Below are 16,158 nucleotides of genomic sequence, written 5' to 3' on the forward strand. Positions count from 1 at the left end.
CGAGCTTTTCCACTACATGATGACTTGTTTTTACTGTTATCATAATCTGCTCATGGTTTAAAAATACAAATCAATCATCATATCACATTTGACTCCTACCAAGACTGTAAGCATAAATATACACCAGTTTCCTGATATATGCACTTTCAACATAGTATGCGAATTCATGTATATGCAGGGAAATTATTTCTCCTAATAAATCAGAGTATGCTACAGAAATTAAAAATATGAAAATTGGGCACTTGCCCAACTGTGGCGCCATATATTGCACTTGACTTTTTGGCACAACTTGTAAAGCTACAGCTGGCGGTGTTATTACAAAATTACACCCATAACACCCCGGTGGTCAATCCTTCTTTCATGTAGTATTCGCCACTTTGATAACCTCTTCTTTACAAATGACTCACTTCTGAGATAATATTTAATGTACTAAATTCAGCTAATATACACACTAATTCTCCCCATCCCTTGCCTGGCTAGGACGAGGAACAAGTTGGTTTGGGTTGTACGGGGACTAAACTCGCCCTCTAGCTCACACACCCATCAACCTTCACTTGTCTCATCTCCCAAACCTTAACCAGCAGGCTTCAGTGAGTACAATACATCATGGTATATTTACCTCACATCACTGTTGGTTTACCACTTCAGTACTCCATTGCTGACATGAAAGTATGTGTAAATTAATATTCATGGGATCTGAAGCCAATTCTGGTTTGCATCCCCATAAAATTAATATCAAAACAAGTTCCTTGAATGAGCATTTTCCCAGTGCAAAGTAGACACCCGCATATAACGAGAACCTGGTGTATCATAGTTCTTGTCTCTCAGCAATTCTACATGTTTTTCTACTTTCATATCCATATTAGAAAAAAGCACTTTCTTACCCTCTATTGATAAAGAAAAATACACTAGACTCTTCTATTGTGTACTCACTAAGCTATATTATCATTTAAGAGGAACTGGAAATACACATGACAAGTAATATACCATTATTATTTTCCTTATTTTATGGGGAGATGCATGGTTTCCTTACGCCTCCTTCATGGTTAGTCTATCTTGTATTTAGGCATGGTGACAATAAAGAGACACTTAATGAGGATTATCTTACAACACAAAGCTCCAACATATTGGTCATTATTAGTCATAACTGAAGATGCCATGCTGATGTACCTCAGTCACTAAAAAAATAAAAAGTAGTAGCTCACACCTGCATCTGAACTCCTGCCCAACATATGCAATTTTTATACACTATTCACACTCTATTTTTCTAATTACTGCTTTATTCTTGTAGAGCTCCCCCTTTAGCCAAATGAGGAAAGGTTTGCATACCCTTAGATATTCTACATAACTTATATATCAACTGAGCATTTGTGCATGTATATGTGGTGTGTGTGTGTGTGTGTGTGTGTGTGTGTGTGTGTGTGTGTGTGTATTTATTTAGTTGTATTTACCTAGTTGTGACATATAGGAAAAGAGCTATGCTCGCGCTGTCCCGTCTCCATATCCACTCTTATCCCACTTTTCCTTAAAATCATGAAAGTTTCTTGCACAGACCACCTCCTCCTCCAGTCTATTCCATAGCTCAATGCTTCTATTTGGGAAGCTAAACTTTTTCACATCTCTACTACATGTGGTCACCCTCAACTTCTTTCCACGTCCTCTTGTTTCTCTCTCGTTCCACACACACTGGTCCTCTGTCCAAATGCTCCAATACATTCGCCACCCTGTACACTGCTATCAGATCTTCTCTTTCTCTTTTTCTCTCCAGGGTTGTGAACCCCATGCTATTGAGTCTCTCCTCATAGTCCGATCTCTTAAGTTCCGGTACCATCTTAGTTGCCACTTTGCACTCTCTCCAGCTTCTTTATGTTTCTCTTTTCATGAGGAGACCAGACCACTGCTGCATATTCCAACCTTGGCCTTATCATTGTAACTATTATTTTCCTCCTCATCTCCTCATCCAAGTACACAAATGCCGTCCTTGTGTTCCTCAGCAAATTCAGAGTTTGTCCCGTGTGTGTGTGTGTGTGTGTGTGTGTGTGTGTGTGTGTGTGTGTGTGTATATATATATATATATATATATATATATATATATATATATATATATATATATATATATATATATATATATATATATATATATATATATATATATATATTATTCTGCTTGAAAACACTGCACCTGTTCACTTGCCAGCTATCTGCTCAAAAGGATCCCATAACCTTAGCAATGCCCATCCCCATCAACAACCTGACAAGCTCCAACAGTATTTACTGGGATATGACCAGAAGGGCTGAATTGGCACCTGAGACACACACACACACACACACATACACACACACACACACACACTGCTTGTAGCACCGCTTCTCTTCCTCAAAACATTTTACAATACATTTTCACATTTTGAGATGGTAGTACAATATTCTCTTAACTTTATCAATTATTATAACTACACAAGAGACATGATACTGTAAATATCCATCTAATATGGAGCCAATGACGAGCATAAGAAGACTTCTCATAAGAGGATGTTACATTTTTGTGATGCAAGGATTACATGCATTGATACTGTCCACATTATCATTCAAGTAAGTAGTAATGAAGTACTACTGACATTATACAAACACGCAACAGCACAAAGTGAAAATCAAATATTAGTAAAATTATTCAGATTAATTACAGCTTTTTTTATTATTTCTTTAACAACATAGTTTGTCGTCTGATCCACAATGTGTCTCTTAGTGCAAAAAGAAGAAAAATATCCCCAGAAATATGTCAGTGTTTATATATACTTGGTGGTGTTGTGTACAACTTTAGAACAATGCTGCATATACGATATAAAAGAAGTACGTACACATAGCTGTGACCAAGGATTATGCGGTTTCATAACATAGTAGGTGAATGACTTAATATCTAATCATGAAAGAAACCCTATAGCAATGATGTATGCTTAAACATTCAGAAATAAATGTAGTAGTATTACAAACGCCTTTGGTAAGCTTTACTCTTAAACACACAAACACTTGGATCACTCCAGTGCTTGATATGCCAGAGGAAGAACCAGATGTGACTAGACTGTAGAATTATAAACATAAAACTCTATGAGAAGGTACTGAGAAAATTGAGCATGATCTTTGGCAAGATTTATACCCCATAAAACAAAATGTTTTTTTTTAAATTAAGCTATAATCAGCTGCTTCTAACCAGCACAACACTAATGGAGGTAAATGTGCAAATTATGGGTTAACACAATCTTACCCCTTGAAGATGTCCTAAACGTCTGCCTTTTGTAAAGTTATTTGTGATGGTACATGGGAATATAACTCCAGATAATTCAAACAACCTTCAAATAGCTTTTAAAAGATAGGCAACTCATGTTAGCAAAATGTGGGAAACATAAGCATTTAAATGAATGCTGTATTTTAGAATATATCAAATAAATATGAAACTTTCTTGTAGAAAGCAGGATGAGCAGTGTGTTTATCAACTGTACTTTCCAAATTCCTTCCTTTTGTAATCTGTGAAATGCCTGAATACTTTTGACTTAAAACTCTTATGACGTAAAAAGGTAGAGAATAAGCCTTGAAAGAGCTGCTTGAAACTACTTTCATACGACACAAAATTGGTCACTTCAGGACAGGTATCATTGAAAATACTGATAAATTTATATATAAAGTTCAACATGATCAAGATGGTGCATCTGCAGGATCATATATCTTTTTATAGTATTCTCATTCAGATATTTGGTTTTAATACCTGTGCTTTCCTGTTTAATTATTTAGTCAAAGTCTGCTATGTTTCACATTATTGTGAAAATAAAAACTTTAATCATTTTGGTAAAAAGATAGGAAAAGTTTTCTGTTGGCTGTGTTCATGATGTCCTTGGCATTTTCCTCACTATTTTCAACTATCAAATAAAGAAAAATGTGTCTGCAGTGATTTCAATATTCTTGTTGTTGCTGTTTTTAGTGGCACATATATAATGCTAGATACTCTACATTGTTATTTTTCAAATCCAGGAAACCACAACAGTACTGACCATGAATGAACAGCACTGTTAAACCTTACAATCATCATTTAAATATGGTGTGATGCAAGACATGCTTATAGTCCATCCATTCATCATTGATCTTGACAAACTGCTCTCCCCACCAGCCAAATATCTCACTAGCATGACATAAATTGATCTTCTCACAAAGACATCATATTTCAAAAGGTGGTGATTAAAAAAAATAATAATAAATAAATAAAATAAAAAAGCACAGATGTTTTCATGGGAAAATGCAGTAAGATGGAGCCAACACAACAAAAAACGTAACCTCATGTGTAGTTATAAATAGTTACAGGAATGAAATAATTCTTAAAAAGTAACACATACAAAGAAACCTTTCTAACATCCTTTATATATTTTAGCAAAGTGAATTTAAAAGTTTAATTACCAAACCTTAATATATAATACCCAGTTAAGAAAAGAATCAATTAAATTTTTAAATGTAAAATAAAAAGCGCTTGGTTTTCAATACGAGTCAATGAAGGAATAAGTGAACAATAGTAATAAAACCCAGAAAATAAAAGTGGCCCAAACTACACATCTTTCACAGCACAAAACAAAGCCTTCGTCCCACGTCTGAAGCAGTGTTCATGAGGTGTACAAAAAGGAATGTTTCTGTAGTGATCCATTACTATATCACAGCCAATTTTTTTACAGCAAAACATTGAAGATCCTCCAGAGTAGTTTTCTTGCTACAGCACTTAGCTAAGAAATGATAAAATAACAAGTCTTACTTAATGTTAACTCTGAGGTGGTTCTGCAACACTCATCTTGATACACAACACCTGACAGACAAAGGGTATAGCAGGTTTCAGTAACATCCATGTATGTATGAGAATTAATTCTCAATTCTGGTGGAGTGCTGACACAATATCACAATTCAATAACACTTGATTATATGACAGCTGCCATAATATGATACAAATATTTGACTTTTTGCAACAATAAATATCTGTACAATGGGCTATGAAAAAGAATAAATCCAGAACATTAGAAAGCGACAAAATCTCATGTGATTGTCATCTGATAATCGTTAATTTCTATATCTACTGCTTCATTTTCCATTTGCAATTATTTCCTGCATCTGCAGATCCTATATTGGAGAAAAAATTCAAACTACATTAAGTTTAATTTTATATAATCATGTAATTTCTTCAAAACCCAAAAATAGTAAGTTATTGTTGTTTTCATTGTGGTGGTGGCAGTAATAGTGCTAATAGGAAATGATACTGAAACATTTACTCAACTGGGAAATTCACTAACTGGTAAACTGTATGGCTTTGGTGTGGAAACTAATGAGTACAAATACTGAAATTCCAATAAAACGTTATATATGTATGAGGCTACTCAATAAAATCAATATTACAGCAAAACTGGCTCAAGTGAAGGGTATATCTTCACTATAGCATTCTTTTTCTGGACTTCTTATGTGAAGAGAAAAGGAAGACATCCACTCACTTGTCAAAGTTGTGCAACCTTTTCCCTCAACCATTACTGCCACCTCTCAACAGCCCTGCTTCAGTCGTCCCTCAAGACTAAGCTAAGCATTCTTCTGCACATGGGTTCTCCTCCCATCATCTTAACCAAGCCTTTCTCATATACAAACATACTAAAAAACTCAGTATTTAAAAGACTTAAATCTTACATACATCAATAAAGAAAAAAAGACTAGTGCACAGTCCATATTGATACTCCAAAGAGCAATGCCACAGAATCACCACTGAAAGCTTAAAGGTATCTCTGGTTAAAGCTATGACTGAGTATCAGACTTACAACACCACCACCACAGATCTGGGAGCCCTGGCTTGGCTACGTGGAGGAGGGCAGCCATCGTGAGCAACAAGCAAATTCTGATCGAGTTTCCCTTGCTGGAGGAAGAGTAACGTTTGACACATCTTGGGGCGACAGGTCTCCAACTTTGCTGTCCTGTTGTCAAAAGGAAATTGCATGAGGAGCTAATACCAATATAAAATTCAAGATGCAAAATCCTTTCATGTTCCAACATTATTTCACACCATAAATAAATAAATAAGTTGAGTAACATTTCACTACAAAATACAATAAAATATCTGATCCTTTAGAAGAAAGATGTAGAAAAGTTTCACTAGTGGACATACATTTAACAACAGAAAACAATTAAATGACAAATAACACTGATGTGAATATTTCTTTGGAAGAGAAAAATGGGTGCCTTGGTAGCAACGTACTCACCTTGTCAAAGTGTCCACTACGAACAAGCTGCGTGTCCAAAGAAAAGAGGTGGTGTCATTAGCACAAAGCCTGTTGGGGAGGGTGAGGAAAGCAGCACCGCCAAGTCTTGAAAAGTGTGAACACAACAGAACCCCAAGAGCTGCTTGATGAAAGGGTGCATTCAAGATAAGTGCATTCAACTAAGTGACTCCTTCATGCATTGGAAGACAACCACAAAAGACATTAATACCAATGCCTCCATTTTGAGAATTCTATGGAAATTGTGAAGGACACTTAGGTGAATGTGATGAGGCAGATGAAGATATTAACATGTGAGACGGGTATTAAGTCTGACCACTACAGAGAATTTCAAAGTCAAACATACAGTAACTTTTCATTTAAATTAATGCTCATCTAAAATAAACTTTGAGATTATAATTAATGCAAATAAAAAACAAAACCTCATCTTTTACTGATGAATCAGATTGAGAATATACACCATGTCACAGATATTTGTACTTCCATTTTGTTACGACAACAGTCTCCTGCATATGTCCAAAGCTCCTCTTCATTGGAACATAATACAGAAGTCAGTGTACTCTATTTAGAGTTACTGTATTTTGTTGAGAATTCTTTTAGTGGATGGAAGAACCAATAAGACCAAAAAACACATAGTATTATAAGGAAACAGCCGATCAGAATTACCTGTGTTAATTCCTTGGCTATTTCAATAAAGAGTTTCTCAACATTGTCAGCTTCCTTAGCGGAAGTTTCAATAAAGTACATATTGTGGCGGTGAGCAAACTCTTCCCCTACATGTGTGGGGAGCTCCCTGTCCTCTCGGTCTGTTTTGTTACCTAGAGGTGGAGAAAGGTTAGTAAGTTAGTAAGGCTCAGGAGGTCATCAATACAGGCATGCTCCACCAAAGGATATGACTTATTAGTAAACAAAGAGCTTGAGTTTTCACTTTTCTATGATGAAATGCAGAATCAATTGGGTATAATGAAACCACTCCCATTAAAAGAAAGCAAAAGGAATAAAAACCATTACACCATGCATGATACCAGCAGTTAATTTGGCCCTGCACAAAAGCAAGTCATCATCAAGTTGCTTCTTACTTTGGGATTATCATTATTAGTATATCTATGTACACATTTATCAACACCTACGCCCTTACAAACACAAAAAGAAGAAAGCATAAGTACTTTAAATCAGATGTTCAGTTTCAGAGAATGAATGGAAAATAGAATTCCCTTATCTGCTTATGCCAATTTTACCAAAGTTTTTCAATATCTAAAAGACTTGTTAATTCTGTTAAAAAGCAAGACATAATTTTCTACAGAAACCTTTGATCTACTACTCACCTACAAGTACACGAAGGACCTTGCAGCTGGCATATTGCTCGATTTCTCTTAGCCAGTCTGGCAAGCAATCAAAGGTAGGCTGAGAGGATATGTCATACACCAGAATGAGAGCATGGGCTGAGCGGTAATATGATTGTGTGATGGAGCGAAACCTTTCCTGGCCTGCTGTGTCCCAGATCTGAAGCTGAAAGAAACATGTAGGGTGGCATAACAGACTCAGTGACCAACATGCAGAGAAATTATTATACTGGTGTCAGTATAAATTGTGGGTATGCATAAATGATATGTTATAATCCTATTAATTGTGGGTCACTTTTATGAATCAATATAGTTGTTCTGTAATATTACTCAATGAAATGTCTTGTATTCCATGGGCATGAAAGCTGAACAAGCTGTCATCTGTAACACAAATTTGACTTTCAATATAAGTAACTCAATGAGGTGAGATTTGTATTTGTTATTCCTAATATATTGTTACAAAGGTGGTTTAAGTTTTAGTTCAGCAGGTACACCAGAGACACAAAGAGCCCAGATGTAGTATTGGTGGCAGCAGACAGGTGCCATCCAGGCATGAGAAGGATGCATGAGTCAGCCAGTTGTGGCTGCCAGTGATGACAGGACACTGGGACTGGGTCCCTGGTTACAGGAGAGACTGAAGGAGAGACCCACAAGTTGGAGGTTGTCCAGGATGGATGGTAAGGTTTCTGCTGTTAGCTGAAGGTGCTATGGACTGGACAGGAGGAACCTCTATGGCCTGACTCAGTGTAAGCGACGAACCGGTGTTGCCACAGATAACTGTCATATCTACCCCTTGTAAGTGGCTGCCAACAACCACCTAACTAAGCTGCCAGGAAAGGTGGTTTGGATACCAAGAAAGGACACACAACAGCCCTACAAGAAGCCATAGTTAGGTCAAGAAGCTGAAAGTCTTGGAGATAGGGTATAGCAAGCTTTCACACTTAGCTCTCTCCACCAGGAGTGTTGGCTGTCACTGCCACACCCACCCACACTGCCTTCACCACATGCTCCACTCTCTGCATTCCTAATTGTGACTGTTGCTAGGGCACTCCAATACAGTGTTAGCTTTTAGTGACCATGTTTGTGTTACCTCCCTGCTCATGGATAAGAGTGCACAAGATACGTAAATGGTGAGTATAGTGGCCCTCCTAGCTTTTGCTCTTGTGGCCCCCAAAAGTCACTTCTGCTGCTTGGGCCACTTTCAGCCTCCAGTTTCCCATGTTTGCCAGGCATAAGTAAGTGTACTCACTGGTAAGTAACCAAGGCGCACAGCACTGCCATCCCAGGGGTGAAGCATTGAGATTCTCATACCTGGGGGCTCTTCAAATAATTTAAAAAAAATTTTTTTAACACATCACAACACAATAATGATAGTTTTACTAACCTTGATTTTTTCTCCATCAATCTCTACTGTTTTAATCATGAAGTCCACCCCAATTGTGGCTCCTTGCCCAGGTGGGAACAATCCCTGAAAAAAAAACCCTTCATATTTTCAATTGTACCAAACAAGGCCTTTATCCTAAAAAAAATGCAAGTTGCAATAACACAGTGATTCAAGAAAAGTTGGAGGCTCATTGGTGTAAAATTAAAATTACTAATATACAAGGATATTTTTAAGGACTGAATTATATACTACAAGTCAATAACTTTCCTATCAAAACAATTACAAATAATTTGTACTTTTATTGGTATCTGAAAGTTGTGGCTGGGAGATTTTGTGAAAACTTACACAAAAAATTGCTAAACCATTATAGGCATCATCACTGATATTGATTTACTTTTCCCCAGACCAGTAACATACTGCACTTATGGCTAATATGAATCAGTAAGGCCCCCCATCATGTATTGCATTGTCATTGAAATAGAATTAATAATCACTCCAACTGTTGCTCTTATGTTATCCCAACACTGACTTGCACTTAACCAAAACATCATTCTTTTCAAATTTAATAATTAAATAATCCTGTAAGTAAGTAGACATGATAACAATAGAATTAAAAGTATGAATAGATGAAGTCATGAAAATAGTTATTCTTGAAGTGGCTGATGGTGCTTGTTATTTTTTGCTCATCATTAGGATACCACAAATTAGATTAAAACTTTTTAAAATGGGAAAAGCTAATCAAGTGGGTAGAGAAGGTAACCTCACACACAGAATAATGGAATAACAGCACAATAATCACAGAGGGTAGAAGCGCAACCGTAAACATGGCTGGCGTTGAACGTGACAGGTCCAGATGTGTTACTGTACTCACCTGTGTGAATCGCCGAACAAGGCATGTTTTCCCCACTCCAGCATTGCCAATCAAGACCACCTTGAACAGAAACTTGTAATCTTCCATAGTAAAGAGCCCTTCCACTCCTGAAAAAGATGAACATTCTGTTAATGCTATTTTCATTATTACACCATACCTATCTTTAGTAATTTTCAGGTGCTCTCTCTCTCTCATACACACACACACACACATACTTGCACGATGCATTGCTGCACATCATCAGAGCCACCAGATGTCACAGTCAAGTCCACTACAATGACACTATTTACAACACTCTGGGAACTGTCATCTGGCCAGGCGGGATGTCAAAACCACCTGATAAGATTGCGTTAAGCTGGATTTAACACAACCCGGATTACAGGTGGCTGCCAACACCTACTTTAGGCTATAGATAAGAGCGAAAATTGGTATAATACTATCTTTGGTGGCAACATCTTTCGTCTTGCTGCCAGGGTCATGTCTGCCCCCTCAGAGCTGACCTGTGTGACCCTGGAGGCGTGGTGTGAGGGTATCCAGGAAACACATCAGTAAACAATGACCAACAATGGACTGAGATACGTCCCTGATATCACGACCACAGAATTATCCAGCGTGGTGATCTCAAGCTTAAAGGCTCATGATGGCTTTGAGAGGCGATTAATCATAGTATTATCAAAGGAGGAATGGATAGAGGGGATATTAACCTCACATGACGAGGAAGACAGGGCGGTAGAGGCAGGCAGCAGCAGAACCGGACTCCCTGGCGCCAGACATGAGACCCAAGCTTTCTAGTCCTCGCGATGTGGTTCTGGGTGAGGAATTACAGTGAGTGCGGTGGGTCATGCAGAGAAGGGCACGCCTGACCTCACATGCTGGTGGGCGTGGGCTAGGGGAGAGCAGAGGAGCCTCACACTTGTCGTCTGCTCACGGATCGATCACACTGTTACCATCTAATAAAATAATGACAACTGAATCTGACTTCTAAAACTCGCATGACTGGCCAAAGTGAGCAGTATTCTAGTTAATCATAATGCTAGTCAATGAAGTTATGTGTAGTGCATGTTTCAGTTGGTCGGAGGAGGTCATCAGTGACAATGGTATCGGTCAGTGGCATCTCAACATCACCCGAGAGGAAAGATGCCATTAGCCTCTTCCTCCTGTCATCTCCTGCGGCCTAGCCATTGCCCATTCTGATACACAGTGTTATTAGATCATACTAATGCCAATGTATCTTTTGTTCTATGTATTATTTGGTCATGAAGCAAGAAGACTTTAACCTTTTGTAACTTCCCACTAAGCTCTTATTTTCTTCCATCTGCCTCGGATAGAAAATAAGCTAACTTTTCTAGGCAGAGAGGACAATGAAATGGGAAAAATTATAAAAAAAAAGAAGAAAAACACGTCTGAAAGAATGAAGCGGCCAGATAAGACCCAAGCCGAATGTTTTTTTTGTTTTTTTTTGTTATATATATTTTTATACCAGTGCAGGGCAGGGTGAAGTATATAAGTGTACGTAGTGAGGTAACCAAGAGTGCGTGGTGAAAATTATATAGAAGTGTAAAAAGTACCAAGGAGGACCTGTAAAAAGCGATTCACCTCGAGTCAAAAGAAGAAGAAGAAGAAGAAGGAGGAGGTAAACAAGACCCAGCTGAGGGAGGCCTGAGACCCCCAGCACACGTACGGTACACGCCACACACGGCACCATGAAGGCCTATGGTGAGTAAAGTGCACTCTGCCCTACACGTACATGTGCAGGGAGGCCACGAACATACTGTGCGACTCCCTTCGTCTTGAGCTCTGTGGAAGACATATGTTGGCCGACGCATGATGCAAAGTGCTAGAAAGACATTTGTTACTTTGTGCAGTTGTGTCAAATTTAAGCATCTGCAGAACAGTTATCACGTATCACACCCACGGCAGGGCTATGTAGGGATTCCTGGCTAAGTAATTGTTTAGAATATTTTAAGATATCCCTATAAAATGCAAACTCAATGACAACTATTTTTTTCATGTAAATTCAGATGTGTTTAATTATTCTGGTAACTATCCTCGTCAGAAATCACGAGTTGAAATATAAACACTTCAGCCCTCACAACTCTGCCACCTTATATGACTTGTGCACAGCAAAAATAATATTACACACATAACTATATTAACCCTTTCACGTCAGATGTGTTTGCATGTCAACCTTTTATTCCTTTACTTTTATTTTATTATTATTATTATTTTTTTTTAACATTTCCTCCTATGGTGCCGGTAGGCTTTCTTGGTGGGGCCTGATGGTCGGCCCCAGCCTGTCATGGCACAGGCAACTGTACATAGTGGTGCCATCTTGCTTTAATATGAGTGCTGTGATCAGATATTCTCAGTAGGCAAAAACACTTTTGCTTAAAGTGTCAAAAGACAATATTAATCTACTTTTGCTATATATGCTGAATAACACTACAAATAAATTAGGGGAAGCTTAGAGGACCAGATATACTAATTTGGCATAACAGCAGATTAGCTTTCTTATGAATCTGTCAGACTACTTTTACTATTTACAAATGTCCCTTCCAGATATATCTGAATATTTTTTGGAGATTCTCAAGAATGACATGTCACCAGCCATCGGTGCCATGATGGCCCTGATGGAATCCCTGCGTCGCGATGATTCCACAACACTGCAAGAATTCATTGGTAATGCAAATGGCCACCTACACTGAGGGAGAAGCTCTGTTTTCCTTTCCTGTTTCTATCTTCAACCCTGCAATGGGGATGATTTTTGTCTTCTCAGCCAGCTCTCTAACAAAATTTTGTAAACTTCTCAATTTTACTGATAATTGATTTCTTGACTCATATATGATATTAATATCTCACTTAATAATAGTATAACTTGATCTCAGTAGCACCTAATGAAGTAATGTAGTCCTCTTCAAATTGAACCCCACTTCTTTTTATCAGAAAAGATGAAAGAGGAGCGTGAGAAGTTGAGCAAAGTGGATGTGTCGGTAGTATCTGTGTCATCAGGGAGTGAGCTGTTTATGCGGTTCATCACCTTAGCACACCAGGAGCTGGAGCAAGCTGCGGTGAGGAACAGGCTGCAAACACCACAAGAGTGTTGCCTTGATTCCAGATGAATGGTTTACAAAAAATTGCCTATGATTATCAAGACAAATGATGTTTATTTATAATAAAAAACTTTTAAGTATGTGATTACATATGTTTATCAGATATTTTTTCAAGAAGTTTATCAAAGAAAATTAAGTTCAGCATTGGTTATTGTTTCCTAAGCATAATTACAATGAGTGTAAGAAAGCACATATTTTATCTTATTTACATCACTGAAGTTGCTGTTTTTCTTTTCAGGATTTTGCCTCATGCAGAGAAATCCTGTTGAGAAGAGGGGAAGAATTTGTCAAAAACATGCAGGAAAGTCGCAAGAAAATACTTCGGTCAAGCACTAACCTAATTAAGGATGGGATGGTTATCCTCACTCACTCCCGATCACGCAATGTTTTGGCGGTGATGTCTGAAGCCCACAAACAGGGAAGGCAGTTCAGTGTGTTCATCACAGAGTCTCAGCCAGATAATGCTGGGTAGGAAAACATGGTACATTCTATATGATATTAGATAAAACTGCTACCAAGTATATATATTTGAAAATATACTCAAAACGCAAACTTCAAAAAATAATTTGTAGCACACTGACTAGCAACCTTTGTCTCTTTCAGCTTACTTGTGTGGCTCCCAATCTTCATACATAATTTACCTCTCTTTAACTTTGGCATCATAAACCATAACACTATTCAACACAACTTAGATTGTTATATTTAACTGTGGAAAGCTTTTGGGGATCAAAAGGGTAAAATCCATATATTTTGTTTGATTATTTAATAGCATTCACTTGTGTCTGAGATACTTTTTTTTTTTTTTAGTTCATTGAGATATACATATAAATATTTTTTTTCCATGAAACATAAAAAAAGGCTCCTCTAATATTATGGGTTGCTGACCCCACTTGTAGCATGATAAAAAGTTTGAATACTCCCTCATTGTTTGGTACATTGCTACCCTCAGCCGGCGCATGGCCAAGGAGCTGCAGGCTGTGGGGATCTCATGCATAGTGATCTTGGATGCAGCTGTTGGCTACATCATGGAGCGGGTCAATGCTGTCATGCTGGGAGCTGAGGGTGTGTGTGAGAATGGAGGAATTATTAACAAGGTGGGTAAGGTTTAATTAGGATGTATGTACTTTTGCTTGTATAATTTTTTGATTTGTTTATTGTTTGAAGTTAATGTTATATATATACTAGTTTTGTGCCATGTATGTACTGTCAACCACAAGACACCCCCATGTTTATATTGGTGCAGAACAATCAGTATATTTTCTTAATTTTTCAATATTGAGACTGAACTCTTTGCAGATTGGCAGCTGTAATGTGGCAACTCTGGCTCACATGAAGAACAAACCAGTATATGTGTTAGTTGAGAGCTACAAGTTCATCCGCAGAATCCCTCTTGACAACTCCAGTCTTCCAAAGTCATACCTGGTGAGATGATCATGTATTCCAACATTTAAACCAACAGATAGTTTCAAAGACATCCATGATTCAACATGACTGCAATTAAGAAGAAAAAGAAAAAGAAAAAAAGGAAAATGTCAGCTCATATGTTACCATGCACACACAAAAAATAAAACATGTGATGTCTTATTCTTGCATTGGTACAGGCACAGTAAGGTAGGTAAAGTGGAGAGCATATGCTTAGCTTCGCATTGTTTTAACACTCAATTACATTTTTTGGCCCTTGGGCCTGTGGTGGGTATGGACCCAGTACCCTGAGACAAGGCAGGTGTGACAACCATGTTACCAGTCTTCCTTTCCCCAGTTTCTCCTCTTACCTATATACTGAGCACCCTAAAAGGAAAGATGAACAGTTGGAAACAGCTCTTGTAATAACCTAAATATTAGACAAGGAAATGTAGATAAAGATGACTTGTAATACTGAATTGTGAAGTTTACCACTAGACTTATAATAACTCTAAACTCCTCTATTGCAGCACAAGGCATCAGTACTAAAGAATGGCTCAGACCTAGACCTGGAGCATCCCCAAGTGGACTACACTCACCCAGACAATCTTACGCTGCTCTACACTGACCTTGGGGTGCTGCCCACCTCAGCTGTCACTGAGCACCTTATTAAGCTGTACACGTAGACATCAGACACAATTCACACACAGTCTCCAATTCATTGTCTTTAATGTAAACTTTTATTCATAAATATTATTGGCCTTTACAGGATTTTTTTAACAAACCTTTTTGTTTTATATATATATATATATATATATATATATATATATATATATATATATATATATATATATATATATATATATATATTTTCTTTCTTTTTTTAAGGGGAGGCATAATACTGGAACTCTTATTTACCTGTCTATGTCAGCTCCTGTCAGTCTCTCTCTCTCTCTCTCTCTCTCTCTCTCTCTCTCTCTCTCTCTCTCTCTCTCTCTCTCTCTCTCTCTCTCTCTCTCTCTCTCTCTCTCATTAGCACTTTGCCCAGCATTTAAATAATGACCAATAAAGTTTTGAATGCACTACAGTTGTTTTAAGCTAACGCAAGTCCAAGTGCAGTGAGCCACCAAACAAAGAAGCCCCTAAAGGCCCACTTAGCTTGAGGGATGCCTCTTTAGCCAAACTGCAGAGCAAGCTAGGGCCTCATATTTGGGTGTGTTCGGGTTCAATACCTGGCATCAGAAATTTATGTTTTCCCCCTCCGGATTAGATTAATTTCTTGTGTTGCATGACACATAGATGTCATGTTTTATGAGAGGAAGTGCCTCCCATTAGACTCATGGCAGTGGTGGGATCCTCTCCATTTTAAGGGAGCCGCAGAATTCTAGTGATGGGAAAGGCTTAGGGTGGCAGTAGAGTCCCTTGAGCACCGTGCCGACTTCAAAGCATGGTGTCTCACGGGCCATTTACCATCGGTTAAGACAACAAGACACACACACTGCCATTGTGAGTGTCTTGCTGTCATAATCGCCCTTCCTTTGTACTGTCTATGAACATCATAGTGAGAGAGGCACAGCTACAATGACTGAAACAATCATTCACCTCAGGTCTGGACATCGAAGATGATGAGAGGAGCTGTGGCCCTTATGGCCAAAATTATTGGGTGTGATCTCTCCTACAGGGCTCTAGCTGTTGTTACAGACTCACAATGGATATTTCACAGTCTAATAGACTAGACGTGTTACAAGAGTTTAGATGAACAGAA

General features: G+C 38.0%; 2 protein-coding genes across 4 annotated transcripts; one reads left to right on the forward strand and one right to left on the reverse strand.

The window, feature by feature from the left end:
- Positions 1-2,676: 2,676 nt before the first annotated feature.
- On the reverse strand, positions 2,677-10,979 carry LOC127007482 (ras-related protein Rab-30-like). 3 transcript variants are annotated; one of them, XM_050878558.1, is made up of 7 exons: positions 10,587-10,979; positions 9,883-9,989; positions 9,012-9,095; positions 7,610-7,793; positions 6,951-7,102; positions 6,267-6,293; positions 2,677-5,981 (listed from the first exon to the last, which is right to left on the reverse strand). In XM_050878558.1, exons 2-7 carry the CDS (start codon positions 9,967-9,969, stop codon positions 5,865-5,867), a joined length of 651 nt encoding a protein of 216 aa, XP_050734515.1. In that variant the 5' UTR covers positions 9,970-9,989; positions 10,587-10,979; the 3' UTR covers positions 2,677-5,864. The 3 variants fall into 3 exon arrangements, with proteins under 3 accessions (XP_050734515.1, XP_050734513.1, XP_050734514.1); XM_050878556.1 differs by lacking the exon at positions 10,587-10,979 and adding an exon at positions 10,098-10,263; XM_050878557.1 differs by lacking the exons at positions 6,267-6,293; positions 10,587-10,979 and adding an exon at positions 10,098-10,290.
- Positions 10,980-11,436: 457 nt separating this feature from the next.
- On the forward strand, positions 11,437-15,159 carry LOC127007481 (translation initiation factor eIF-2B subunit alpha-like). Its single transcript, XM_050878555.1, has 7 exons — positions 11,437-11,598; positions 12,442-12,561; positions 12,826-12,950; positions 13,231-13,460; positions 13,942-14,086; positions 14,289-14,414; positions 14,924-15,159. Exons 1-7 carry the CDS (start codon positions 11,586-11,588, stop codon positions 15,077-15,079), a joined length of 915 nt encoding a protein of 304 aa, XP_050734512.1. The 5' UTR covers positions 11,437-11,585; the 3' UTR covers positions 15,080-15,159.
- The last annotated feature ends 999 nt before the right edge of the window (positions 15,160-16,158 follow it).

Source organism: Eriocheir sinensis, chromosome 35 (genome assembly GCF_024679095.1).
Source record: "Eriocheir sinensis breed Jianghai 21 chromosome 35, ASM2467909v1, whole genome shotgun sequence".
NCBI classification, from domain to species: Eukaryota; Metazoa; Arthropoda; class Malacostraca; order Decapoda; family Varunidae; genus Eriocheir; species Eriocheir sinensis.